The sequence below is a fragment of the Meles meles genome, chromosome 1, assembly GCF_922984935.1.
Source record: "Meles meles chromosome 1, mMelMel3.1 paternal haplotype, whole genome shotgun sequence".
NCBI lineage: Eukaryota > Metazoa > Chordata > Mammalia > Carnivora > Mustelidae > Meles > Meles meles.
In genome coordinates, this window is record NC_060066.1 from 86,797,956 (window position 1) to 86,822,643 (window position 24,688).

At 38.3% G+C, this 24,688-nt stretch overlaps 2 protein-coding genes across 2 annotated transcripts in view; both read left to right on the top strand.

The window, feature by feature from the left end:
- PPP1R42 (protein phosphatase 1 regulatory subunit 42) overlaps positions 1–14,478 on the top strand; it is a 59,267-nt gene extending 44,789 nt beyond the window's left edge. Inside the window, exons 7-9 of the mRNA XM_046022662.1 lie at positions 650–773; positions 7,732–7,899; positions 14,430–14,478. Coding sequence (XP_045878618.1) covers positions 650–773; positions 7,732–7,899; positions 14,430–14,478 — 341 coding nt within the window. The remainder of the gene's footprint in view (positions 1–649; positions 774–7,731; positions 7,900–14,429) is intronic.
- A 2,549-nt stretch (positions 14,479–17,027) lies between these two features.
- On the top strand, positions 17,028–23,995 carry TCF24 (transcription factor 24). Its single transcript, XM_045999448.1, has 2 exons — positions 17,028–17,417; positions 23,882–23,995. Exons 1-2 carry the CDS (start codon positions 17,028–17,030, stop codon positions 23,993–23,995), a joined length of 504 nt encoding a protein of 167 aa, XP_045855404.1.
- Positions 23,996–24,688: the final 693 nt, after the last annotated feature.

Here is a 24,688-nt window from a genome sequence, read left to right on the forward strand (position 1 = left end):
ATAAAATGTAAACATAGCTGAAATCTTCATAGAACGAAGAGATCAGCTTTGTGGGTTGTCCCAATCATATCCTATGTCCTAGGAAGTAATAGCGGCACCTGGGCAGCTCAGCTGGTTAAGCCCGAGGTATAGTAAGCATTATTAATGTATGTGCTTTTAAAATACCATGCTAAATGTACAAAATTTCTTGTTCATCTTAACATAAAATATGTTTTGCTTTTTCTCAAGAATAATAACCATAGTATGGAAATGAATAGATAGTATCTAAATTTTATTGAATATGACATTTTTGTTTTTAAAAATTAAAATTTACATGTGGCCCTAGAAAGGAAACCATATATCAAATTGTTTACAATGATTATCTTTGTTGGTGATAGTTAAGGAGAGTTATGGATAGTACTTACAGAATCTTTTTATGTTTTTTTCACCATGTTTCAGTTGTTTATAATAAGCATATATTCTCTTTGAAATCAGAAAAAAATAATTAAAAATAAGTAAAAGCTCAACAAAAACAAATAAGTTGTATAAATAGGATATTTTTATAAGATATTTATTTCTGCCTCTGGTGTAATTTAAGTTCCTGTGCCTTAACCAGAAATATATATATATATATATATAGTATTTTTTAACATATTTATTTTTTCTCTAGAATTTCTCGATGGCAAAGAAATTAAAAGTATGGAAAGACAATTCCTAATAAATTGGAAAGCATCCAAAGATGCCAAGAAAATCAGCAAGAAAAGGAGCAGTAAAACAAAGGATGCCAGTAACTCATACTAAGTAAGCAGGCTGTCATTCATTAGTTAATCACTTCTACTAAAGGAGAGACTATTCTAGTCAATAACAAAAACAACAACAAATGCCAAGAAATAAGAGGCTTTTGTTTAGATTTTTTGTTTAAGATTTGGGTTTTTTTTTAACTTATTTATAATTCCTTACACAAATTTTACCTATAATGTTTACATATGAAAATGATAGCTACTGTTAACAAAACTGTGTTTGGTTCATATTCAGTTTGACTGTGTCAGCTATGAAAACAGAGCCATGGGGTAGAGGAAAATGTATAATCTCATATCTGACAAAAGTGCATGATGTTAATTATGCAAATGGTGAAACAATCAGCTATGTAAACTATGAAACCTAAGTCACACACTAAACATTATGTATGTTTAGCTGCAGTGCAAAAATCATAGTTTCCATCAAAATAAAAATGTATGACAACCACATCCGTGACCTATACTCTGTGACCTGTCCCCCTCTTTTTTAAAAAACTTATTTGACAGACAGACAGAGAGATCACAAGTAGGCAGAGAGGCAGGCAGAGAGAAGGGGGGGAAGCATGCTCCCTGCTGAGCAGAGAGCCTGATGCGGGGCTCAATCCCAGGACCCTGAGATCTTGACCTGAGCCGAAGGCAGAGGCTTAATCCACTTAACCTACTTAACCTAAGGCACCCCCCTTTTTTTATGTACATGCCCTAATACTTGAATATTTTGTTCATGTTATGCTTAAGGTTACAATACAAAGGACAGGTCAACTTCCCTGCTTAACTTATGCAACTAAATGCAGCCAAGGGTAACAGGTAACAATTATCTTTATCATACTTGGGAGCATCCTAGAATTCATTCTTCACAGATTCTATAGTCCACAACATTGGAATGAACCTCTTCCTCTGTTCCATGAAGTGTCTGAGTGCTAAGGGTCCTCCTATTTCACAGCTAATGGGATGGGTTTGTAGAAAGGGGTTAGGCCGGGAGAATAGGGAAAGGGAAGCTCTAATAGTGTAATGAGGCTTCATGCATGGATACTGTATCCTAGGAGCTCTACCACTCTAGAACAAGGAGGTTGAGGTGAGGAGAAGCAAAGGTAAACAAGCAAGGAGCTCTGTCCACTGAATATGAATTGTTGGAAATCGTTTAAAAGAATGGGACTTTCTGAACTGGCAGTATTCCCACAAATGATGATGCTGTGTGGGCAAGGTGAATTTTTCAAAATCTGAAATCTATAAAGTGGACAGGCAGCATTTCTTTTCCTCTGTTTATGCCTGGCTGGCTTTAAAGGGTAGAACCAGACCCAGGGTAAGGATTCCAGTATTTTGCATATTTGTAGTATTATAGCAAGGACACCAAAATACCTCATTAATACTGAAGTGTTCATAAAATTCAACACCAGCCCTCACCCAAAACCTATTCTAAACATAATGTCTTTCACCTTAGTATATTTTAAAAGTTCTTTCTCCTTCAGAGACAATTAAGTTAATTTATTTTTAACTTCTCCAATGAAATTCTACAAAATAAAATGTGCCTTAAAGTTTATAATTTAAAAAAATTACAGTCAGTTGATTTTTCTCAATAAAATCCTTATTAATTTCTTCATAATCTAGTGTGACCACTAACAATTACCAAAAGCAATCTTTAAAGCCATATTGACACAGTAACAGTGAACCATCAGAAAACTGAATTAAGAAAACAATTCCACTTACAATAGCACAAAAAAGTAAAATACCTAAAAATAAATTTAACTAATAAGGTAAGAAAAAAAAAAAGAATTGTATACTGAAAACCGCAAAACACTAATGAAAGAAATTAACGAATGGAAAGACATCTTATGTTCATGAACTAGAAAATTTAATATTGTTAAAATTTCCATAATACCCAAAGCAATCAACAAATTCAGTACAACCACTATCAAAATCCTGGTGGTGCTATCACAGAATTGAAAATTTCACAAAATTTCACTATAATTCATATGCAACCACAAAAGACCACAAATAGCCAAATCAACCAAGGCATCACACTTCCTGATTTCAAAGTATATGACAAAATACAACAATCAAAACAGTATAGTACTGGCGTAAGACAGATATACAAACAGAATAGGATAGAAAGCTCAAAAATAAATCCATTCATAAATGGTCAAATGATTTTCAACAAGGGTACCAAGAATACACAGTGGGGAAAGGACAGTCAAATGTTGTTGGGGAAACTGGATATCCACATGCAAAAGAAATCCATTCAAAATAGATTATAGACTTAAACAGAAGACCTGAAACTATAAAACTAGAAGAAAACACAGGAGAAACCTTCATGCCATTGGTCTTGGCAATGATTTCATGGACATGATACCAAAAAACACAGGCAACAAAAACAAAAATGAACAAGGATACTACATCAAAACTAAAAAGCTCATGCACAGCAAAGAAAATAATCAACAGAGTAAAAAGATAACCTACAGAATGGGAGAAAATATTTGTAAACTATACATCTGATATGGGGTTAAGCTCCAAAACATATACAGAACTCCTACAACTCAACAGCAAAACCTAATAACTAGATTTTAAAATGGGCTAGGGATTTTAAAAGGCACATCTCCAAAGACCTACAAATGGCCAAAAGGTATATTTTTTATTTTTTATTTTATTTTATTTTTTTTAAGATTTTATTTATTTATTTGACAGAGAGAGAGATCACAAGTAGGCAGAGAGGAAGGCAGAGAGAGAGGAGGAAGCAGGCTCCCCGCGGAGCAGAGAGCCTGATGCGGGGCTCAATCCCAGGACCCTGAGATCATGACCTGAGCCAAAGGCAGCGGCTTAATCCACTGAGCCACCCAGGCGCCCCTGGGTATATTTTTTAAATGCTCAATATCATTAATCAACAGGGAAATGCAAATCAAAACCACAGTGAGGTACACACCTGTCAGATGGCTATTATCAAAAAACTAAAAGACAACAAGAGTTGGTGAGGATGTAGAGAAATTTGAAACTTGTACAGTACTGGTAGGGATGCAAAATGGTGCAGCCACTTTGAAAAACAGTATGGCAATGCATCAGAATTTAAGAATAGAACTACTATATGATCCAGCAATCCCAGTTCTGTGTATTCATTCAAAAGAACTGAAATTAAGGTTTTGAATAGATATTAGCACTCCTGCGTTCACTGCAGCACTAGTCACAATTGCCAAGATGTAGAAACAACCTAACTATCATTGACAGATGAATGGATAAAGATAACACGGTAGATACATATACAATAAAATACTATTCAGCCTTAAAACAGAATGAAATTCTGCAACATGTGACAACATGAATGAACCTTGACGACATTATGCTAAATAAAATAAGCCAGTCACAGAAAGACAAATACTGCATGATTCCATTTATATGAGCTACCTAAAATAGTCACATTCATAGAATCAAAGAGTAGAATAGTAGTTGCTAGAGGCTGGGGGAAGGAGTAAATGGGGAGTTACTAGTCAGTGGGTATGAAGTTTCAGTGAAGCTACATGAATAAGCTCTAGAGGTCTACTGTACAAAGTTGTACCTATAGTCAAAAATAATGTATTGTACACTTAAGAATTTGTTTACAAAGTAGCTCTCATGTTAAATGTTCCTACCACATATATTAAAAAAAAAAAAAAGCTTCTGCACAACAAAGAAAACAAACTAAAAGACAATCTACTGAGTAGGAGAAGATATTTGCAAATGACATATCCAAAAAAGGATTAATATCCAAAATATATAAGGAACTTACACAAGTCAAGACCAAAAAACCCACAAATAATCCAATTAAAAAGTGGGCAGAAGACATGAACAGACATTCCTTCAAAGAAGACATACAGATGGCCAATAGACACATGAAAGATGCTCAACATCACTCATCACCAGGGAAATATGAATCAGACCTATAATAAGATATCACCTCACACCTATCAGAATGGCTAAAAACGAAAAACAAAAAAACCCAAGAAAACAAGAAGTGTTGGTAGAGATGTAGAGAAAAAAGAACCCTCATACACTGTTGGTAGGAAAGCAAATGGGGCAGCAACTGTGGAACACCATCTGGAAGTTCATTAAAAAGTTAGAAAAAGAACTATGATCCACTGCTGGGTAGTGGATCACTACTGCTGGGTATTTCCCCCCAAATACACAAAAACTAATTCAAAGGATACATACACCCTTATGGTTATTGCAGCATTATCTATAATAGCCATATTATTATTTTTTTAATTTACTTACTTGACAGAGATCACAAGTAGGCAGAGAGGCAGGCAGAGAGAGAGAGGAGGAAGCAGGCTCCCTGCTGAGCAGAGAGCCCAATGTGGGGCTCGATCCCAGGACCCTGAAATCATGACCTGAGCCGAAGGCAGAGTCTTTAACCAACTGAGCCACCCAGGCACCCCTACAATAGCCATATTATTAAAGTAGCCCAAGTGTCCATGGATAGATGAATGGATAAAAAAGATGTGGTACATATATACAATGGAATATTATTCAGCCACAAAAAAGAACGAACTTTTGCCATTTGCAACAACATGGATGGAGCTCGAGGGTGTAATGCTAAGCAAAATAAGTCAGTCTGAGAAAGCAAATACCATATCACTTCATTCATATGTGGAATTAAAAAAAACAAAACAAATAAGCAAGAGGGGGAATAAAAGAGAGAGAAATAAACTAAAAAACAAACGCTTAACTACAGAGAAGAAACTGATGGTTACCAGAAGGGAGATGGGTGGAGGGATGGGTGAAATAAGTGAAAGGGATTAAAGAATGTACTTATCATGATGAGCACTGAGTAATATATACAATTGTTGAATCATTACATTGTACACTTAAAATTAATCTAACACCATGTGCTCACTAGTTGGAATTAAAATTAAAAAGATAATAATTTTAATTAAAGGGTGCCTGGGTGGCTCAGTGGGTTAAAGCCTCTGCCTTCGGCTCTGGTCATGATCCCAGAATACTGGGATGGAGCCCCACATCGGGCCCTCTACTCAGCGGGAAGCCTGCTTCCCCCTCTGTCTCTCTGCCTACCTCTCTGCCTACTTGTGATCTCTGTCTGTCAAATAAACAAAAATCTTAAAAAAATAATTTTAAATAAAAAATGTTCTTAATGTAAATTTTTAAAAGCCGTATAGAATGTTACATAGTACAGAAGTATCATTTCATACCTTCCTATAGTTGGTATTACAATGATCATTAATAATTTAAAATAGAAAACACTTTGGTCTAGGAGACAAAGAATAAGGGGTAAGGGAAGAAAAGAGGTAATTTTTACTGTGCTAAACATTTCAGATATCTATAAACATCACTGCATTTAATCATTATAACCTATGGCAAAGATAATTATTATATCCATTTTTTAGATGAGAAAGCTGAGTTTTAGAAAGATGAAATAACTTCTCTAAGGTCACAAAGATAGCAGTGATTAATCAAAATTATTTAACTTTATCAAACAGCTTTGGCTTCTAGTGACTGCTCTAGCAATGACTGGCTGAATTGTACTTGGATATAAAGACAATGATGTCTTCTCTACTTAGAAATTCACTTCAGATTGGTGGGAATTTAGGAAAATCTTCAGATGAGTAAATATGTAATATTATAAACAAATAATTTTAATAAATAAAAAGGAACTACAGAGAAAATTGGATAATATAAAAAATTTGAGTATTCTAATAGATTATATGATTTGCTATATTGAAAAATAAACTCTAGGGTCAATTAAAATACAATTGAAATTGAAAATTGATTAGCTGCAAGAGAAAATTATCTTAATTTTCTTCAGAAGTAGTTATTCTCCCTTGGCCACTTGTAGATATCCTCTCTCGCCTCCTACAAGTTTGCTATTTTCATCCAAACACAATGACACAGTTCTGAACCTTTCAGGTTTAACATCAGTGACATCTGTGGATACATGTATGTAGCACACAATAATTCTATCCTTAGGTCTGTTGCCAACAACTTAACACTATGCTCTTTATACTAAGGCTCTGTTATTACTTCTCAAAAGAAATGGAAAGCATGAATTAAAGTCTAGAAGATATGTTATGTATTTTTAAAATCTACAATATACCTTCAGGTCTTCAGAAGAACTAAGATGAAACTTTAAAGACACCCTTATCCAACCAAATCCATTATAAGTGAAGAGGAATTCTCAGGAAGATAGCAATTTCTATACTTCCTGACCCTTTACATATTTTTGATTGCCTTATAAATTTGGATCTCTATGTCGGGGATTATGACAAGATTATAGGGATTATAACTTCAGACTTCAAGGATTTTATGATAAAAAATCTTGTCTTAACTATAGCCAATAACTATGTAACTCAAATTTGGAAACAAAATCAAACACTTTAACAAAATCCAAAATACGTGCATATCTTTTAGCATATACTTATGTAGTGCTTCTATGGAAACATTCATTTATTCATTTAATAAATACTTATTGGGCACCTTGGATATACACAGAACTATGCTAGACCCTGGACTTGGAGGTGAATAAAATAGTCCCCACTTAAAAGGAAATAACTGCTGGAAAGGGAGGAGGATTTGCCAATAGGGAAATGATGTAGAATGTTACGTGCCAAAATAAAGGTATGAACACACTCCAAAAACTATATGTAACTAATCTATTCCGTAAAGGTTAAACACTCTGAAAAACTAAACTCAGAACAGCAGGATGCAAGGGCAGTTAATATGCAGTTAATATTTATATTAAAGTTGGTGTACCCATTTTGGCTATAAAAGCTGACCATAAACATTCCTGGGTAAGTTTTTATGTTTGCAAATCTATGATATTTTATCTGGGATATTGAGTTTTTAATTGGTCTTATTTTGGATCTATTTAACTTTAATTCCATTTCATAAATTACAACTTTGGACAGTCTAACGCTATCATAGGACATGTTTACAATTTAGTTATTAGTTTCAAAGCAGAACCTTTTAACTCTTTGTACACTATAAGTAAATTTGGAACAATGCATCACATAGTTCCTGTTTATTACCCACAGGTGCGTAAGCCAAAATTGGACTTTTTCTCTGATATACAGAGATACCTTCCAAATGGAAATGCATCCACACAAAGCTCCCAAGAATATACCCCTAAAATTATTGAAGATATGGGGTAGATTCTTTCAAGTATTTGTGTGATCTTTCTTTTTGGGAAGATGGGACATCCTGTCAACAACACAGAGGAAGAGAGGCCCTCCAACTGTCTTATTCTTGGGTCTCAAATCTTGATCAAGCACCTGCCCCCTGCCCAAAAAACATTCATTGTTGGTCTACCCAAATAACCACACAGTTGTGGTAGAATAACTAGTTCAAGAAGAGCTGGGAGTCACAGACTGGATATAATCACTGAGGTAGGGCAAGTGACTCAGGACAATCCCAGAAGCAGATAAATATGTCTGAATGAGCAGGGATCATACCAAAGGAGCCTGAGGCCTAGTTGATGATGGGTGGTCCACTAGTGAATAGAAGGTTATGCCAAGGGTATCTAGTGGCAGAAAGGAGGGGCAACCCAGAGTATTACAGAAAGAGGCTACTTTCACCACTTCTCCAGACCAAAAGTTCTTAATCTGATGTCCTTGAAGGAGAAGCTTCATTAGATTCTCAAGGGGGTTTGTAATCTAAAAAAATAGTTGAAGAGTCACTATTCTAAACCTTGAGTATATGCATAATGTAGCTCCATATGAATCAGACCTAAGTTTCTTCATAAGGAGAAAAATGTTTTCTTAGTTTTAAAAAATGGTATTGCTTCAATATAAAGATAAATCATACCAGAAAATAAGTTCATTTATTCACAATATGAATAGGCACCTGCTATATGCTGGGCAATATGAATATAAAAATTCAAATGAGATAGTCCTGATCTCAAAGGTCTTACAACAAGCTGATTGAAGAATTAAATGTCATACAATTACTGCGGAGTGTGATAAATGCTATGAGCATTATAAACCAGATCCTAATATAGCCTATAATTTATCCATTCAAGTTTTTCTCATTTATAGTCAAAATGATTGCTCTATTGATCTTTCTAATCATATCACAGTAGTCATTATAATATAATGAAGGGGGCAAGAGAATGTTTCATTGAGAAAGTAATCAGAGCCAGTGTACATACTCTACAATAGATTTCCTTTTTCCAGAACTGCCTGCTGAAGGCCCTCTTTGCAGAGTCCAGTCAAGGGACAGGACTTAGCATTCTTTAATTTAGCTAACTTAAAGAAGACCCATGAACAACACTGTTGTACTGTCCTACCTCCATTCCCTGAAGAGTGGCTTAGGCTTGCTGGGACAGAGGCATAAGAGAGAAAGGGTCCTGTGAGTTTGGAAAATGCTTTATTTGGGGAGAGGAAAAAGGATATGGAGTCTGAGCTCATCTCCACTCGCCAAAGCAACAAACAAACAAAACAAAGCAAACAAACAAAAAAACAGAAGCTCTATGAGAGTTTGCTTTACTGTTTTATTTGCAAACTTTACATGCAAATGTCTGTTGCCATTACCATCAAAACCTAAGCCACTCTGTCCATAGATCACCCTGTTAGTTTCTTAAAAGATTTACATAATTAGGGGCGCCTGGGTGGCTCAGTGGGTTAAGCCGCTGCCTTCGGCTCAGGTCATGATCTCGGGGTCCTGGGATCGAGTCCCGCATTGGGCTCTCTGCTTGGCAGGGAGCCTGCTTCCCTCTCTCTCTCTCTCTGCCTGCTTCTCTATCTACTTGTGATCTCTCTCTGTCAAATAAATAAATAAAAAATCTTAAAAAAAAAAGATTTACATAATTAGTGTCATTTCCACAACAGTGTTCTTCAGTTTCATTTCTTTGCCAAGCATCTTGAAAGATTTTGCTAATATGTCACCAAGGTGGGAAAAAAAAAAAACCAATAAAAAATGAACACAGACTCAGAAAACAGTGTTGGTAAATTCTATACATCACCACACACTACTGTTAGATCACTTGTGAACTGTGGCATATACGGCATATTCTATAGCCCCAAGCAAAGCTCTAATCACTAGGACTGCACTGACAAAACAGCAAATACATCATTCTATCCTCATTTTCCTAGCTAGGAACACTAAATACAGAGCTAAGTGCGTCTCTGACAAGTATGTACTGCAAAGACAGGATGCTCTCAAAGAAGCCAGCAGAATAGAGAGGTTTCTGTGAGAAGGACATAAAGAATGTCCAGCTTTTGTCACTGTCAGTGAAGACAATTATGTTCAATCCAAGTCTTCAGTTTTATAATGTGAAAAAATATTACAAATATATTTTTAAAGTTTTTTGTATCTTCTGGTAACATTTTTGCTGAAGGCATGCCAAAATATTTTGGTATCATAAAAGATTTAAATCTTACCAAATGGGAATAACAGTTCTACTTCTCTTTAATAAAAGGTGACCAATATGGAATTTCATTAAGCTCGATATAGATTTTTAGAGTGTGCTTATCACAAATATTTTATTAATTTAGCATAAAGCTAAGAGATAATGAGAATAGATGGTCAGTCACTAAAGCATTTTAAAAAAACCCTCAGGATGCCTGGGTAGTGCAGTTGGTTAAGCTTCTGACCCTTAATTTTGGCTCAGTTCATGGTCTCAAGGTCATGATCTGAGGATTGTGAGATCAAGTCCCTTGACGGGCATTGCACTGAGCACAGAGTCTTCTTAAGACTCTCTCTCCCTCTCCATCTGCCCCTATCCTGTGTGCACACGCGCACGCGCGCTCTCTCTCTCTCTCTCTCTCTCAAATAAATAAATCTTTTTAAAAACCCACAAAGAATAAATTCTAAAAATCTAAAAAGTTGATTAAAGCAACTCCTCCCCTTAATTACTTTAAGGGGAAAATGAGCTAGCGTCAATAGACATGTCCGCTATAGTCTACATTTAATGCTCAGAGGTATAAAAGAACTTAAGTCTTCTTCCAAAATAATAAAAGTATGTGCCCCTATTTCTTTAAGGTTCTGTACATTAGGAGCTGTGCCCGTATCCTATGTGAACACAGGGAAGCAACATCTGTCCAATGACAGGGAATGTTTTTTACCTCCTTTATAAATGCGTGCAGTCTGTGCTCATGTATATTTACACAAGCGTGCTTTCCCTACAGGGAGGAAAAAGTCAGACTCATTGACGTTGTTTTTGACCCTCAAACTGAACTTGATACTATCGATGTACATTTTAATTAAAGATTAGTTCAAAACTATTTTTTATTTAACAGCTGATTCTAAACAAATGCCTTCACTGTTCAATTAAAAATAATTTATGGTACTAAAAAGTGTACACATGATTGCTTCTTTCTGTGTTTGTCACAGTAAATACTTCTGACAGATGTTTCCTCTCTTTTCAAATACGCTAGGAGGTGCTTGAGACTTAGTAATTTTAAAATAGACATTAAATGCATTTACATATTGTAAATAAGATTTACTGAGAATACTGCAGAGTACTGTATGTTAAAAAAAGCAAATTGTTACTTGATTGTTTATCTTTCAAGCCTAAACCATGTCCATAGAGTCAATTCCTCTCTTTTGTTACTGTAAAAATAACTGCATAACTGGGTTAGAATGCCCTTAGTTTCAGATACTTTTAATGAATGTGAATCTCTGGGACCCATAATTCACTGGGAAATGTTCACTGTACATTATTTAACTATTTATAAAATACCTACTATCTTTAGTTAGAATATGGAAGTATTAGGTTTCTTTGAGTTAAAAATGAACTTTAAAAACAGTAAAAATAACTTGCTTTCACCACTGCTAAGGTTATGTTTGAACAGTTGTAACAACAGATCTTCTGTGTCCCTCAAGAGTTTTTAAAACTTGGGTAATATTTTTAGTTACAAAACTCTGGGATGATCTTATATAAATTCATCCACAAAGCTCTAAATGCCTTTAATTATACTGTGTTAAACCTAACCTCAGTCTAATTCATTTTATATGTTAAATAAACTTCTATGTACCAATAATGTAGGTATAATATTAAGACATTGATTTGTAGTTAGTTCTCAAGGAACCCTTCTGAAATTAGGACATCTCTCCTTTAAAAAAAGCAATCATGGTAAGCAACAAAGTTTGGGCTTTTTTTTTTTTTTATATAGAAAAATCTAAGCTAGGTTTTGTGGCTTCTAGTCTCAACTCTGTCAATGGCTTACTCTGTGAACAAGAGTTATGTAAAATCTAATTTCTAAGAATTATGTTATTTCCCATTTTAAAATGTCTACTTTGATACCTGAATATTCACAACCCCAAATTTTAAAAACAGCAGAACCCTCTCAGATAAGAATATGATCAGACTTATTTTATAGCCAGGGAAAAGAAGCATTGGAGAGGCTCAGTCAGAGCAGGGCCCAAAGTCACACAACTGCCATGAGGCAGAGCTAAAACTTGAATTCAGGTCACTGACTCTAAAAGCCAAGCTCTCAACTACTCTGCAAGGGGTCTCAAAAATGCCCTCAGGTATAGGCAGGTAAATTAAGTGAGGGAACCAGGGAGAATGTGATTGAGGCGAACTGGAGAGCATGTGTCCACCTAAGGGCACCTGCAGCTACTCTGCTCCAAATCTGCAGCCAGGCAGAGCTTTCTCAAATTCTTAAACTTGACAAATCAGATTAACTGGCAACCAAGATATCTAGATTAAGAAATCAATGGATTTTAAAATATTGACTTAATTTTTCTTAAAAAATATATAATGGATGAAAAGAAAATGAATCTGGTAATGCTAGCAAAGATAAGGAATAACTGGAACTCCTATGCACTGCTGGTGGGAATGCAAAAATAGTACAGCCACTTTGGAAAACAGTTTGACATGCTTTTATAAAGTTAAACATGGACTTAATGTATCTAATAGTCTCACTGTTAATAACAGATATTTTTCCAAGTGAAATGCAAACCTATATGCACACAAAAATCTATACCCAAACATGTACAGAGGCTTATTCATAATCACCAAAAACAAAACGACCCAAAGGTCTGACACTAGGGAATGGATAAATAAACTGTGGTATATCCATGAAATAGAATACTACTCAGCATTAAAAAGGAATGAACTAGTGATACACAAAACAACATGGACAGATCTCGAAGCACTATGCTAAGCTAAAGAAGCCAACTTAAAAAAAGTTTAAAATTTTTTTTAAAATTAAAAAAAATTTTATACTTAGAAAAATTTTTAAAAGAAGCCAACTTCAAAGAGTACACACTGTATAATTCTATGACGATCTGGCAAAGGTGAAACTATAGGGACAGAAAACAGATCAGTAGTTGCCAAGGCCTAGGAGTAGAATGCACAAAGTCACAAAGGAATGGAAGGGTAAGGTGATGAAATGCTGCATATCTTTACTGTGGTAGTTTTTATCAAAACTTGCTTAACTATAGACTCAAAAGAAGGAATTTAATGTATACCATACCTTAACTAAACAATAAGGGAAAGAGCTGAAACGTGAAAAAAAGCACCAACTATATAAAAACTATGTTTTATTACACTATATATATATATATATAAAACAGCAATGTATTTTCTTCACTGATATGTGTGATTATTTTACATCACAAAGATAGTAAGTTAAGGATAAATTGATATATTTAGAGAAAGACATATAATTTTAAGATCTACACCATACCCCATGAAATAAAATCTATAGCTCTCTAAAGCCATCTACTTTCTGGAAGACTACACAAGAACTCCAAAGAATATACTATACTATGAAAAGAATGTTTGAATTGTTAATAGGGAGCCAAGTTAAAATATATCCCTTATTGCAATAATAGATACAAAATATGTTTTGCAAATTATTAAGAACTCTACAAATATTAAATAGAATAGGTATGGTAAAAACCACAAGGAATTAGGGTCAGTCGGCCAGGCTCAGACCTTGTCTCTGCCACTTGCTAGCTGTGTGACCTTGACAAATTACTTAATCCTGCTGACTCTTATTTTCTCAACCATAAAATGTGAAATCCTCAAAGGGTTTTTGTAGACTAAATGAGAAAATAAAGTGCTTTTTTGTAAAGCACTTTGCATATATCATTAAATAAAGTACCTGTTGGTAACGTATGTAATGTTGAAAATGTGAAGATTTTCATCTATTTTTAACTTACTGGCAAACAATGGCTTCTTGCCGGATATAGGACTACTCTAGAATCATGAAAGGATTTCAAGAGGCTGCTTAGAGTGGCAGCAGGTAAGACAAGATGGCCCACAGTGGTTGTATTGTGTCACCAGTCTTTTCTTTTGAACCTATCAGGCAACACAGAGGTCCACTTTCCAGCCTCTGTTATCAGTGAAGAGCTTGCCTGGTGCCCCCACCTCCACCCCATCTCCTCCATTTAACAGGAGACTTTAGCAGGCTAGGCTAGCGTGAGGCATGTGAGATGAGAAGGGTGCAAAAGATAAAAAGCCCTCCATGTTTGCCTCACCCTAGCCCAGCCAATCTTCCCTCCAAAATTCTTATTTCCACACTTCTTCCAACACACAGATTTTCCACATTCTTCTCTACTGGGGTGGCGGGGGGGGAGGAATCTTTCTGCTTCTTTTAAAAAGATTCACAGTTGGGTGACTAAGCATTAGCCTCTACTATTGTTGTATCCTAGAGTCTATATGTTTGTTCCCATTTTGGAGAACTTTCATTTTTGAAATATTCCTGTCTTTTTTCTCTATTAATACAGGAAGAATCTCTCTTTGAAGGAATCTGAAAGCTTGCAGACAAAAAAGTGACATACCCGGACTTCACCTTCTTCCTAACTCAAAAGGAAAAGGAAAAAAAAAAAGTAAATTCAGCCTTAAGTGATCTGAAACGTTTGTGTCTGTGTGTGTGTGTTTTGTTTGTTGTTTGTTTTTTACTTTTATACTACTAGGCAATATCATCTTTTGTAGTTTGTAGCTCTAGGGTACCTCACTATATAAAAAGCCTTTAAGCAGTTTGATTTGCTTTTTTTTTTATTATTTATTTGACAGAGAGAGAGAGAGATCACAAGTAGACAGAGAGGCAGGCAGAGAGAGAGAGAGAGGGAAGCAGGCTCCCTGCTGAGCAGAGAGCCCCATGCGGGACTCGATCCCAGGACCCTGAGATCATAACCTGAGCTGAAGGTAGCGGCTTAACCCACTGAGCCACCCAGGCGCCCCTTGATTTGCTTCTTTATGGCATCTGAAGCATTGCTTTTCAATTGCTTTATGCCTCATTACAATTTACTGAGAAAATAAAGATGTGCTTCCTCATTCATCAAAAGAAAGTAATCCTTTCTTGAGTCAATGGTATTTTGGCCCATTCCTTTCTAAAGCGTAAATCTAATTACAGTTACTGAACGGGAACTGAAGATGATGGTTATTCTGATCCACTAATATACTTAAAGTGTGGAATGATATATTAAAATGCAAGTATCACCACCACTACGTACTACTTAATAGTTCCAACTGTACAGAAATTACATCTCATATACAAGAGCAATTTCATCAATGATATTTTAAATTTGATATCCTGTCTTGACTCCAAAGATTTTTAAATGTCCTGCTCTGCGAATTGAGGGCCTTATTTCAGGGACACACTACGTTCTAGAAACTATCCTGCGTCCGCTGGGACTTCACCTCTGAAGGCCCTGGGTCCTGGACCGGCGGCAGCCACAGGGGTGGGGGCGTCCCGGACCCAGCGTTTCCCGGGCGGGCTCCGAAGAGGCCCAGCGGCGCCGAGGCCCCCGTTAGTTCTCTAAGAGCCTCGGGCAGAGGCCTCACCGCACAGCTTCAGGCCACGCTTCCCGTGGGCCCCCAAGTGCAGGACAGCCCCGGAGAGTTCCCTGAAGGGGAGCGGGGCCAGGACGAATTTTAGGTCCAAAAAACGACACAAAGGGGGCCCCGCCTGTGCGACGGAGACCAGGGCAACGGTCCGCGCCCCCGGGGGAGAAGCGACCCCGATCCCACAGCCGTTTACTTTGGTTTAGGGAACTTCAGCTTTCACCGTCGGCGCACTTATCTCCGCGCGGCTATAAGCTGGTCACGGAGGACCGAGCCGGAGGGAGTACTGCTTCAATCAGGGCGGCAGGAAACATTTACCTTCGTGGTAGAATAATAGGTTAACGCTTCACAGCTGCACACTCCACATTTCCTCAGAAAACTAAAAGTCACTCTCGGCAAAACGGCAGGGTTCCCGCCTCAGCCCGGCGCCTGCCTGGGAGGCGCCGGCGCTCAGGCCGGACCCATGACGGAAGGCTCGCGGCGAGGCGAGGTAACCCGCGAGGCCGCCCCACCGGCCTTCAGCACCGCGGACGCTCGACGTGCAGCGCCTGCAGTGACGCCTGGGGGCGAACGGGTACGGGGCGGGGGCGGAGCCTTGATGACGACCTGTCCCCATGGCCCCGCCCCGCAGGACTATTTGATTAGTGACTCTCAGCCCCTGGCAAAGCCCCTCAGGTGGGCGCGGACCCCGGCGGGTGCTGCTGTCCCAGCCCTACATAGAGTCTCGCCTACACACGCTTGGCCACGGGGCTGCCCGCCTAAAAGGCGCGCTCCGCAGGGCCTAGAAGTGACTGTCGACTTCGGCTGGCCGAGGATGGAGTGACCTGTGCGTCCCTGGCCACTCAGACCCAGCTCGACGCTCTTGGCCCGCTAGTGCAGCGGAGCGGAGCCCTGCACCACCGCTCCAGGAAAGGTGAGGACCTCGGTCCGACCCCAGCCGCGTCGCTTGGTCCCCAGGTTCGTTAGGACAGCGGGTGCCTTAGTCCAAGGTGAGATCAGGGATGCCCTCTCCTCCCACAGAAATTAGAATGAGCTCCCGCCGTCACCCCCGGGATCACTGGCCTCGGGAACAAGCGGTGCGAGGGCTGCCCGCGTGGGCACTGAGGACCCTGGCGAGGCCAGGGGTTCCCGCTGCGCCCGGAGAGAGTGACCTGCCCATCTCTCTTTGGGACTGAAGCATACTGGTCCAGAAGTGCCAACAAGTCCCGAACTGGAGCTGTGCTTCCGAGATCTCCCTTCCTCGGTAGAATACCCCTTTCACTTAATTTGTCCGTGAAAAGTAAAGTCGGCACCGTGCCCCTCCTGAGCCTTCTAAGCCCAGGAACTGTCAGGCCCCACAACTCTCCCAAGGCGCCGGGAGGTAAACACGCCCCAGACAAGACGACCTCATCTCTGAGAACGCCCCAAGCCACGTCGATGGTCCGGCCCCGCGTGCAGTTGAAGCGAGAGGCCTGCGGTTCCCCTGGTTAAGCCCAGATCCGCGCGGGTCCTCACCGCGCCTTGGGTCCTTTGCAGGGTACGCAACGCGGGAAGCCGCCATGGACCGCGACGGCCCGGCTGGCAGCTCCCGGATCGCTAGCAACGAGACCGCGCCCGCGGTGGCCGCCACCCGCGACTCGAGCCCCGGCAGGCCCGGGCCAGGACCAGCGGGCCCTGGAGGCAGCGCGCGACCGGGGGGCGGGAGGCCGGCTGCGGCGAACGCCGCGCGGGAGCGAAGCCGCGTGCAGACCCTGCGGCACGCCTTCCTGGAGCTGCAGCGCACGCTGCCGTCGGTGCCGCCGGACACCAAGCTGTCCAAGCTGGACGTGCTGCTGCTGGCCACTACCTACATTGCCCATCTCACCCGAAGCCTGCAGGACGGCGCCGAGGCGCCGGCGGATGCTGGGCTGGGCGCCCTGCGCGGCGACGGCTACCTACACCCTGTCAAGGTAGGCAGGCACAGCGGCCTGCTCTGGGCCAGGAAGCGGGGCACATTAACCCTTTGTCCGGGTCGGCCAGAGAGCTTATAGCCCTCTGTCCGGGGCAGACACCGCGGAGCGGGGTGAGACGGGGAACAGATCCGGAGAGTGACCTTGGCCCGCAAAGGCACCGATAGCCAGGTCCTCACTGCAAAATGCTACTCTGGAACTGTTCACAGGTAGTGGATTTAAACCCAAAGTGGCTTGGGTCTTAGGGGTGTCTTATTCCACTTACAGGATGCATCCTTTCCTAAGTGAGAAGTTTCTTGGGAGTGTCTGGTGGGGTATTTGGCAAGTTCTGGGGATTTTTATTATCAGATTTACATTTATGAGCCTTTGACAGTTTTAATGTACATAATTACATTTCAGTCGAGGTTTTTATCAGATGGTTGAAAAGTTTCACGAATTACAGGGGGTGATGGAATTATCGCCCCTTAAATAATCCAGGAAACCATGTTGAGGTTTGTTTTTTTTTTTTTTTTTTTTTTTGTAAAACTGGTAAGAACAAAGTGAGACCGTTCTGCCATCCTGTGGAGTAAATTTTCAGTCCGTTTTAATAAAGGTTAATTGTCATGGATTAGGCAGTTACCTAGAATGTTAGAAAAACTATAATGTATTTATGTAATTTTCACAATAGATTGGGGTATGTTAAGCTGATTCAATACTATATTAAAATTCTGTAATGTGCAAAAATAGCCCCTAGAATCCGTTTTGTAAAATTTTTTACAGTACATGTAGGTAAAATGGTCAGGGTTTTCATTTACATGGTGTATACAGTTATGATTTATTATCTATATTGCAGTGCTTAGGCTCTGCATTGTCCTAGATTCGATGGTTTCAAAATCCAGCATTCATCTGGCTTTCTGTTCAAAATGCATTATCTTCCCTATATTTTCTAAATCTAAATGTTCAAATTTTTGTTTCTACCATTCTGAAATATTTTGCCACACACACAAATACAAAATTAGGACTTAGCCTTAAGCATATCCATGTTCCATAAATTATTGAATAACCATGATTGAAATGTAGCAAAGCACACTCTCTAATATTAACTGAAATTAAAATTATGTGGTGATGTTTAACAGTTTACGTTGCAAATATAATCAGCATGATGATAGACTCAAACTATTTTGAATATAGAAATTTGAAATATCATGTTTATAATTATGATAGACTTCATTATATTCATGTGCTGTATAATATAATCTCCCCTGAAAAGTCATTCATTATTAATTAGGGGTTTTGCTCTATAGTCTGCATTAGATTGATATTCAAGTATATCATTAATATTAGATTTCTTTTAACTTGACATTTCCCACATACTCTAAAAAAGTTTAACATTAAATAGACTTTACTACATAATGCATTTTTAAAATGCCTCTCTGGGAGATACAATTCAGATAAGAAATCAAATTTTTCTCACCTTTGTTTCTTATAGTATCTTTTTGAATAAATATTGTTAATAATTTTCTTCTAACAGTAAACTTAACAGGAGTATTTTGGTTTCTGTATTTGATTCAGGCACCAAGTGTTTTTGTAGTTTTATAACTCTTAAGAAAAATCAAATTTCATTTGCCCTCAAATCAGTTGTTTTGATTTTAAAAGACAATTCTAGGGATAATGAAACAAGGCCAAGTATTTCCTCTTTAAAATGAAATTGATGATGGTTGAACAAGTGACTAGTCTGTTTTAAAATCATTTACTGAGCATCTACTGTATGCAAAGCACAGTTAGGAGAGTGGATACAATTAACAGTAAGACTCAATCCCTGCCCTAAATGAATATATAATAGAGACAAAGACAAAAATAAAATAACAGTACTGTGAGGGATAATGTTCTGTGTACCATAAGAGCGCTATAACCATGTGCTTTTGGATGTTTGGAGGAAAGAGATTTCATACATGTTAATTGAAACCACCTGTAACACATTATTTTATGGATATTACCAAATGCTTAAGTATTAAGTCTATCTTTGATTAATGTAATGCAAAAGAAATAAAAATATTCTGATCGTACTAATTTTTAGTTAACTAAGGGTGTCATAACCCATAGTTAAAAAGTGTTCCGAGATGACTTTATTTTTTCTGCCTTACAACATAGTATTACTATGTCTTTGATGATTAAAGATCTGTTAAATATTTCAAGGCCATAACATTGAGTCATCAGTCCTTATTATCTGTATTGGGATTTTAGCATTTTGGGGAATTTACATTAAGAGTACCTAAAATGAAGCTGAAAGGTTTACGTGACTGGGATCCTGGGGCATGGCCTAAAACAGCAGTTTTCATCCCTCTGGGATGTGAGCAATTTGATTAGCATCAGAGTAGCAAAGGGCAGTGATCCTTCAAGAGAATAGGAATATATTTCAGATTCTTATATTGGGAGAAAAGCACAGATGACTTTATTAATTGCATTATCCTTGGGGAGTCACTGTTGATAATATACATATACAATAATTTTAAAAATAAATACAAAGTTTTGTTATTTTGGGGTCATTTAACACCAGAATCCAAGAGTGCATTTTTAAGATTTTCAGGTTCAGTTTGGTTAATCCTGTGAGTTTGCTAGATTGTTCTAAGCCTCATGAAATAACATGGTTATAAATTTTATTAGGTAAAATAGAGGTCAGGACTGTGTTAATCTGCACAATATTAAGACATTCCATTGAAAGGTGATATGCAAAACAGTCAACTTGCTTTTTTTTTAAGTTATTTTTATTTTTATTTATTAATTTGACAGAGAGAGATCACAACTAGGCAGAGAGGCAGGCAGAGAGAAAGAGAGGAGGAAGCAGGCTCCCCGCCCAGCAGAGAGCCCGATGCGGGGCTTAATCCCAGGACCCTGGGATCATGACCTGAGCTGAAGGCAGAGGCTTCAACCCACTGAGCCACCCAGGCAACCCGTCAACTTGCTTTTTTGGCATGAAACTGACATGCAGCTTAACCAACATTTTACTTACATTTTATTTCTGACTCTTAAAACTACATGTGTACATTAAATTAGGTTGAATAAAATCATTAGAAGCCTTTTGGAAAATCGAAGTACAAAGTTTTTATTTTCTTTTTAAAGATTTTATTAATTTGTTTGGCAGACGGAGATCACATGTAAGCAGAGAGGCAAGTAGGGAAAGAGGAAGGGAAACAGGCTCCGGGCTGAGCAGAGAGCCCGATGTGGGGCTTGATCCCATGGTCCTGGGATCATGACCTGAGCTGAAGGCTGAGGCTTTAAACCACTGAGCCACCCAGGTGCCCCTCGAAGTACAAAGTTCTTAAAGTTTTGTTTTTGTTTTTAAGATTTTATGTATTTATTTGACACACAGAGAGAAAGCACAAGTAGGCAGAGAGGCAGGCGGAAAGAGAGGGGAAGCAGGCTCCCTGCTGAGCAGAGAGCCAGACGCAAGCTGGATCCCAGGACCCTGAGACCATGACCTGAGCCGAAGGCAGAGGCTTAACCCACAGCCACACAGGAGCCCCACATTTTATTATTAAGTTGATGAAAAATGAGGCAAAAACTCACATACACATTTTTTTTAAGTTTATTTTATTTTTTAGTAATCTCTACACCCAATGTGGGGCTCAAACTCATGACTGTTAGATCAGGAGTCACGCACACCTCCCACTGAGCCAGCTAGGCACCCCAAAAATCCACGTATACATTTTTAAGATTGCTTCATTAATTACTTCTGTCCCGCCAAGGAACACAGATGCCTTCATTTGTCTCTACACTCGGTTGCATGATTTCAAGTAATTCTCAGTACAGCAGTACCCAGGTAGCACATATCAGAAATACCAGAGAGCATTCAGTAGAATATTTATTTTATTTGCTTTTAAATATATTTAATGCATATGGAATATTCAAATTATATCCAAAGTTTAAGCATGAGATTTTTATGCTCATGAATACGAGGCAGGAATTTAAAAGACTGAGAAGCACAGGTTTATAATATGCCAAAAATCTACACTGGAAATTATTTTAGTTAGCCCTACACTAATTAACTACAAGTATTAGTCCACTTGGGCTGCAATAACAAAATACCATATACCGGAAGGCTTAAAAAACAGAAATTTGTTCTCTCGCAATTCTGGAGTCTGGAAAGTCTAGGATCAAGGTGCTGGCCAACTCAATTCCTGGTGAGAGTTCTCTGCCTATCTTGCAGTTGGTCCACCTCCATCTTTCTCGGGAAAAAAGAAGCCCTCTCTTCTTAAAAGACCACTAATCTGGGGGCCTGGGTGGCTCAGTTGGTTAAGCAACTGTCTTCCACTCAGGTCATGATCCCAGGGTTCTTGCCCAGGTTGTCCGGTTCCCTGCTCTACAGAGAGTTGGCTTCTTCCTCTGCCCCTCCCAAAATTCATCCTCTCTCCATCTCTCTCTCAAATAAATAATTAAAATCTTAAAAAAAAAAAGATCTCTAATCCATCCATGATGAGGGACCCACCCTTTTAACTTCATGTAACCTGAATTACTTCCACAAATACAATCACGTTGGGAGTTAGAGCATCAGCGTATGAATTTGGGGGGCGGGGGCGGGGCACATAACGCATTCAGTCCATAGCATTATAGCACAAGGTTCTTCAGTATAATGCAGGACTCGAATCTGACTTAACAATGTCAGCTCCTGACAGATCAGAAAAACCGCAGATCAGTTTCTAAAACCCCTGAGGTTATCAGCCCATGGCAAGAACCCAAGGACAGGACCAGTGATACACCCAGAATATAAAAGAACGCACATATGTGATTTAAAACAACAACAACAAAAACCTGAACTGGATGCAAAAATAAGTAGCACCGTGTCAGTGTTATTACTACATCAAATGTAAAGTACAAGGTTATTTGTAGGAAGATTATACAGAAGTAGATAATTTTAAATTCTAAGTAACACAAATTTTATACTTTATCTGTGTTTAAAGTATAGATTTCCAGTCAGAATTTAGAACTCTAAAATGGACCAGAACTTCATGAAAGCAAATTTACTTCTTATATCTGGAGGCATAAAACTGGGACTCTTGTTGGTTGCTAGGAACATAAGTTTCCTGGATGGTATCACATGACTACTTACTATCCCTTAATGCTACATTTTACATCTGGAATGCCAGTTTAGGTGATAATACTGTACTCAGAAGGACGATCTGACTCTACCTTATACTAAACTTCTGCAAAAAGAGGTCCATTCCAATTTAATTGGTCTGGTGTGTGACATGGCCATCAGTATTTTTTAAAGTTCCCCACATAATTTTAATATGATGCTTGGGTTAAGAATCTGAAGTTCTTAGGGTCTTTACCTTGTTAATAATTGTATCTCTATTTGAGCACTGCAGGTTATCTGTCGGGCATTTCAGAACATTTCATTGTGCTGTGTAACCAGCAGTGGATCTGTGAATGTTTAGGGATAAAAACAGCTTGCTACTCGCTGTAGCATTTACTCTCTGGAGAATGTGGGATCCAATGGACCTTTGGGAGTTGCACTTTATTAGTCTAAAGACTTCTCTTTGTATAAAAGTAGCATTTCTCTGACTAGTATTTCACAGACCTTCGAACTATCAGACACCCCCCCTCAAAATAAAATATCTGAAAGTACTACTTATGTAATATGTTTCTTCATCACCATATCTATTTGGTAACAAGCTATGTTATTTTTGAAAGGTTATCCATTTTTTAGAGTGAAATTAGAACATTCATAATCAGAATACAAATATGATAATTACTGAAAGGTTAATGCTGTATGATGCCGCTACATCCAGATTTATTTTGGATGTTTTATCTACATAACACCAAACATTATTACATTTGCAACTTCGAGATACTACTTTTGCTAGATAAAATTTTTTTTCAAGATTTTTATTTACTTATTTGAGAGAGAGCACAGGAGGAGGGGCACAGAGCCCAACGTGGGGTTCATTCCCAGGACCCTGAGATCATGACCTGAGCAGAAACCAAGAGTTGGATGCTTAATTAACTGAGCCACCAGGCGCTCCTAGATAAAATGTGTACATAGTTGAATAACTCACTTCTCATTGTAGTTCTGTGATAAGTGGGAACATACATTTACCATGTATAACTCCTTAAAATATCTTTAAAGCCAGGAATCTTGTTTTTGGCTCAATTTTATTTTATATTTAGTTTTAAATTAAAATACTGTTGATAGATATATTGTTTCACTTAACTATATTCATTCTCTATGATTTCTTGAAGTTCTTGTCCATATGCATCCATATTATTTTATACAGTTATAATCAAAGTCTTGGTACATTTTTACTTTTATTGTTAGCATTAACAAACATTTCTTACATTGTTCCTTAGACTTCACAATTACAATTGTTGCTAGCTTCATGATACTGCATTTGCTTTGAGGCATTTGGAATTTTTAATATTACTAGTAAAGACATAGCTGTTTCAGATACTAACTTTTGGATTCTTGTTTAAATATTCTTTTTCAGAAATGGCCCATGCGATCAAGATTATACATTGGTGCTACTGGTCAGTTTCTGAAGCATTCTGGATCTGGAGAGAAAGCAAATCGTGGCAAGACTACAACAGACTCACAGCCTTAGGCTTTTCCCTGATGGATGCTGGTAGAAAGTGGCATCCATTGTTTTTAAATAGTAGGAAATCATTCTGTATTTATTACATCAGACATAACAAACATCATGCCTGAAAGTTTACATGTGAATCCATAGTGGGAAGTTTTGGTTTATCTGTCTAATCTAAATAAATGTGGAAGGAAATCATCAGTCTTGCATAAAACACAGCTTATCTATCCATTGTGAGAGATAGTCATTACTGTATAGTGCAAGAAAAACTATTGGAAAAAAGAAAGATACAAAAATCAAAGAATCGTGTATATATATATCTCCAAAGAATGTACATATTTTCTATAGGGTATCTATTACACCCTGAAAAGCGGATAGCTATCAATATTCTTGACAGTTAAAAATAAAGACACCAATATTCCATTTTTGTGAAAACCAGTCTGTGCTTAAGTTGGTCTGAGAAGCCATTTCTATTGGAAGGTGTAGATCATTTATTCAGTTTCAGCTAAAGATGTATGAGAAGATTGTTGAGGTATTATGAAGTTGCATACTTCTACAACTAGTTATTGTTCCCTCTTAGAAAACCTGTTTGGAGTACTGGAAAAGAGTTTGGTGTATTAGACAGGGTTTGGCCACCTTCCTGGATGACTATGAAATAGCGTATTATGTTTCCAAATTGTGGAAGGCTTTGGGAATCCCTGCAGCCTGGTGTGA

What these genes read in the sequence shown, in the direction of transcription:
- TCF24 (XM_045999448.1), top strand. Translation starts at nt 17,028, where the DNA reads ATGGACCGCGACGGCCCGGCTGGCAGCTCCCGGATCGCTAGCAACGAG. An exon ending in GCTACCTACACCCTGTCAAG is followed by an intron (nt 17,418 to 23,881) that starts GTAGGCAGGCAC and finishes ATTCTTTTTCAG; the next exon opens with AAATGGCCCATGCGATCAAG.